The sequence below is a fragment of the Myotis brandtii genome, unplaced genomic scaffold (genome assembly GCF_000412655.1).
Source record: "Myotis brandtii unplaced genomic scaffold, ASM41265v1 scaffold601, whole genome shotgun sequence".
NCBI classification, from domain to species: Eukaryota; Metazoa; Chordata; class Mammalia; order Chiroptera; family Vespertilionidae; genus Myotis; species Myotis brandtii.
In genome coordinates this window covers 989,458-992,914 of record NW_005370276.1, presented here as the reverse complement: position 1 = coordinate 992,914, position 3,457 = coordinate 989,458, and the positions used below count along the sequence as shown (strand labels likewise).

The 3,457-nt window shown below is 55.9% G+C and overlaps 1 protein-coding gene across 1 annotated transcript in view; it reads right to left on the bottom strand.

Moving 5' to 3' along the window:
- Positions 1-353: 353 nt before the first annotated feature.
- The window catches only part of LIN7B (lin-7 homolog B (C. elegans)), a 6,208-nt gene continuing 3,104 nt past the window's right edge, over positions 354-3,457 (bottom strand). The window contains exons 2-5 of the mRNA XM_005879604.2: positions 3,324-3,435; positions 2,032-2,241; positions 796-959; positions 354-462 (exon numbers count right to left, since the gene is read on the bottom strand). Coding sequence (XP_005879666.2) covers positions 447-462; positions 796-959; positions 2,032-2,241; positions 3,324-3,435 — 502 coding nt within the window. The 3' untranslated portion in view covers positions 354-446. The remainder of the gene's footprint in view (positions 463-795; positions 960-2,031; positions 2,242-3,323; positions 3,436-3,457) is intronic.

The window sequence follows — 3,457 nt, the reverse complement described above, 5'->3', positions numbered from 1 at the left end:
TAATGGTTCGCTCCGCCCCGCCCACACGCAGGACACCCACTGGCTCCCCGCAGCGTGTCAGCGCTCGTGGGTCGGACCAGCTACCGAAGGGGTTCGGCCTTCGCCCGCAGACTCTCTGAAGGGTAGTGGGGGGCGGGCGTTGTCTTCAGGTCTGAGCTCGCAGTCTGGGTCCCAGCCTCCACCCTTGGACTTGGCCCTTAGGAAGCTGCCCAGCCTCTACCTTCAGACCTGGGGGGGAATGCTGTACCCCGGCTTCTTCAGGGCCTGGTCTCAACATCAGTTTCTTTCCCTCCCCCACCTCTCAAGGGAGACCCTCCAGCCCCGGGATGCAGGACAGACACACAAACACTCAGTGAGGGGCAAAGATCTTTAAATACGGAGCCGGTGACAATAAATACTGTACAGGGGGAGGGAGAGCGGGAGGGTCCAGGTCTGTGGTTTCAGCCTCAGGACTCCAAGGACCTGCGAGGAGGGTGGAGAGAAGGGAGCCAGGCTCAGGGTAAGGGGCCCAGGGAGGGGATGGGTAAGAGCCAGGGCTGGGGTTCCAGAACCGGGACCGGGGGAAGTGGGTGGAGGAATCCCATGGAGGGTAGGTCCAGATCTTGGAATGGGAGTCAGCGAAGAGTCCCCCGGGGTTTTAGCCAGAACGGCGTGGGGCGAGAGTCTGAGTCAGGGTCAGAACCCCAGGAGAGGACCCATGGCTGGGGGGTGGCACCCAAGGGTCCAGGAATCATTGGGAGTCTGGGGATGAGGGAGGCCGTGGAGACCCCCGGGGAATGGTGGCAAAGGGCTCACGAGTAGCTCTGGTGCTGCTGGCGCCGGCGGGCAGAGCGCATCTTCTCAAAGCGGGCCTCCATCTCCTCCAGCACGCGGGGTGTGTAACGCACCACCAGCTTCACCGAGCCCTGGGCCGCCTTCAGCAGCTCCACGGCCTTCTCATGCTGCTCACCCTCCACGCTCTGCGGGAAAGGGCACAGACAGCTGGGCCGGGGGCCCACCCCTCTCACCCAACCCCCACCCCGGAAACAGGTCCAACTGTTAGTGACCTGCGACCAGCCCTTGAGGTGCCAAAACCTCATCCCCTCATGGGAGAGTCAGTAACTCTTGGCTCGGTGTCCTCCCCCCAAATTTTCCAGGTTCCTCATGTCAGAGACAAGCCCCATATGCCCTCGGTCACGAGCCTGACCTACAGGACCATCTTTATCCCCTCCCTCCCCACAGGCCTGCTAAGGGGCCCCATGCCTCCTGCCCTGACTCCCTCTTCTTTGTCCCCACCACCCTGGCCACAGCTGAGGCTTGGTCCCCTCCACAGTGGACTCTTACTCTAGTCCCCTCCCTGACCTTCTGGCCTCCAGTCTCTCCCCTCAGCCCATTCCCCACAGAGTCCCACAGGAGTCTTTCTACTCCTCCAAGTTGAGCCTCCCCTCTCCTCCCCTCCCCTACACACAGCCCTCCCATGGCTCTCCAGAACCCTTGAGAAAAAGTCCCAGCTTTCTAGGCTGGCACACAGGCCCAACAAGGCTGGCCCCAACCACCCATCTAGTTATGCCCCCATCTACTCGAAAAGCTAGCGATTTTAATTACCTGCATGCCCAGCCCTCCATCCGAACCAAGCTCTTTCTCTTTCTCTCACAGGAATGTCAGTCACAGTCCCTACCTACCACAACCTCAGCCAGTAACACCTTCTCTACCTTATTTGCCTGGAGAACTCCTACGCATCCTTCAAACCCCAGCTCAAATGTCCCTTCCTCTGCAAAAACTCCTTTCATCCGCCCTGGTCTGGTGCTACATCACAGGGCTTTGTGCTTCCTCATGATTATCTCCCTGATTGGGGCTATTTCGCTCAGGGTCTATCTCCCTCATCAGAGAGGGAGTTCTTGAAGGTAAGAGGTGAAGCCAATTTTCCTCAGGGTCTGCAGCAGTGCCTGCACTTGGCCGGATATAGGGGCAGTGCTCAGTCAGTGTGTGTTGAAGAAATGTCAAAAACAAGGACAGACTTTGACCCTAGCGCTGCCCCAGCCTCCTACTCACCACACCATTCACCGACAGCAGCTGGTCCCCACGCTTGAGGCCTCCGTGGCGGTCAGCCACACCCCCAGGAATGACACGGGAGATATAGATGGGCGAGTTCTGCTCCTTGCCCCCCATGATGTTGAAGCCCAGGCCCTCCTCCGTCTTGGGCAGCTCCACTACCCTGGGATGCGCGTGCCCCTCACTGGCGGTGAAGGCAGCAACTGTGGCCTGGGAGAGAGGAGGCATGGGGAGGTGAGGGCCTCTCCCTCGTGGACAGGTGGACGAGGGTGGAGGATCTGGGCCAGGGAGAGCTATCGAGGCCAGAGAGCTTTTCCCAAGTACGAGATGCCCGCCACCATTCAAAAGACGATTTCATCATGACTGCATGTCCCTGTTGGTTCACTTTGATGGTTCAGACATGTCAAAGAGAAAGTCTCCATTGGGTGCGAATGTGTCTTGAAGACTCAGCACTTGCCAATCTCACTTTTTTGAAAAAAATATATTTTATTGATTTTTTACAGAGAGGAAGGGAGAGGGATAGAGAGTTAGAAACATCGATGAGAGAGATCGATCAGCTGCCTCCTGCACACCCCCCACTGGGGATGTGCCTGCAACCAGGGTACATGCCCTTGACCGGAATCGAACCCGGAACCCTTGAGTCCGCAGGCCAACGCTCTATCCACTGAGCCAAACCGGTTCGGCCCAATCTCACTTTTTAACAGAGAAAAACAAGGCCTGGAAGAAGCTGAGAGCCTCCGGGAAGCAGCAAGAATAGCATCTAACTATAATTTAATCAGATTTCAGTGTTTACTGATATTTCGTTGTTTTCACTGGATCGGTGTTTAAGGTTATCTTCTAGTCAGGCATTCGGTACCAGTTTCAATGTGTAGTAGATAAAGATGCCTTTCATGACATTTAAGTTTAAAATGAGAGATTACTGCCCTAACCAGTTTGGCTCAGTGGATCGAGCATCGGCCTGAGGACTGAAGGGTCCCGGGTTCGATTCCAGTCAAGGGCATGTACCTTGGTTGTGGGCACATCCCCAGTAGGGGGTGTGCAGGAGGCAGCTGATGGATGTTGCTCTCTCATCGATATTTCTAACTCTCTATCCCTCTCCCTTCCTCTCTGTAAAAAAATCAATAAAATACATTTAAAAAATAAATAAAATAAAATGAGCGATTACTTAAATTCGAAATAAGTAATAGTAAGGGTGGTATAAAGATTTGGCAAAAATCATGAAGGCGAAGCCAGGAATGAGTGGCATTAGGAAATTCCGTGGATGCTGTGAGTGATGGGTGGAGGGCGCCTACCTTGGCCGTGGCGTGGGCCCGGATCTCGGCGCTGCCGGTGATGTCCAGCGTGTCGTAGAGCTGCTCGTACACCTGTGAGGACGCAGCAACATCGGGACCTGCCAGCTCCCTCCTCTCAACCCAGAATCCAGGCC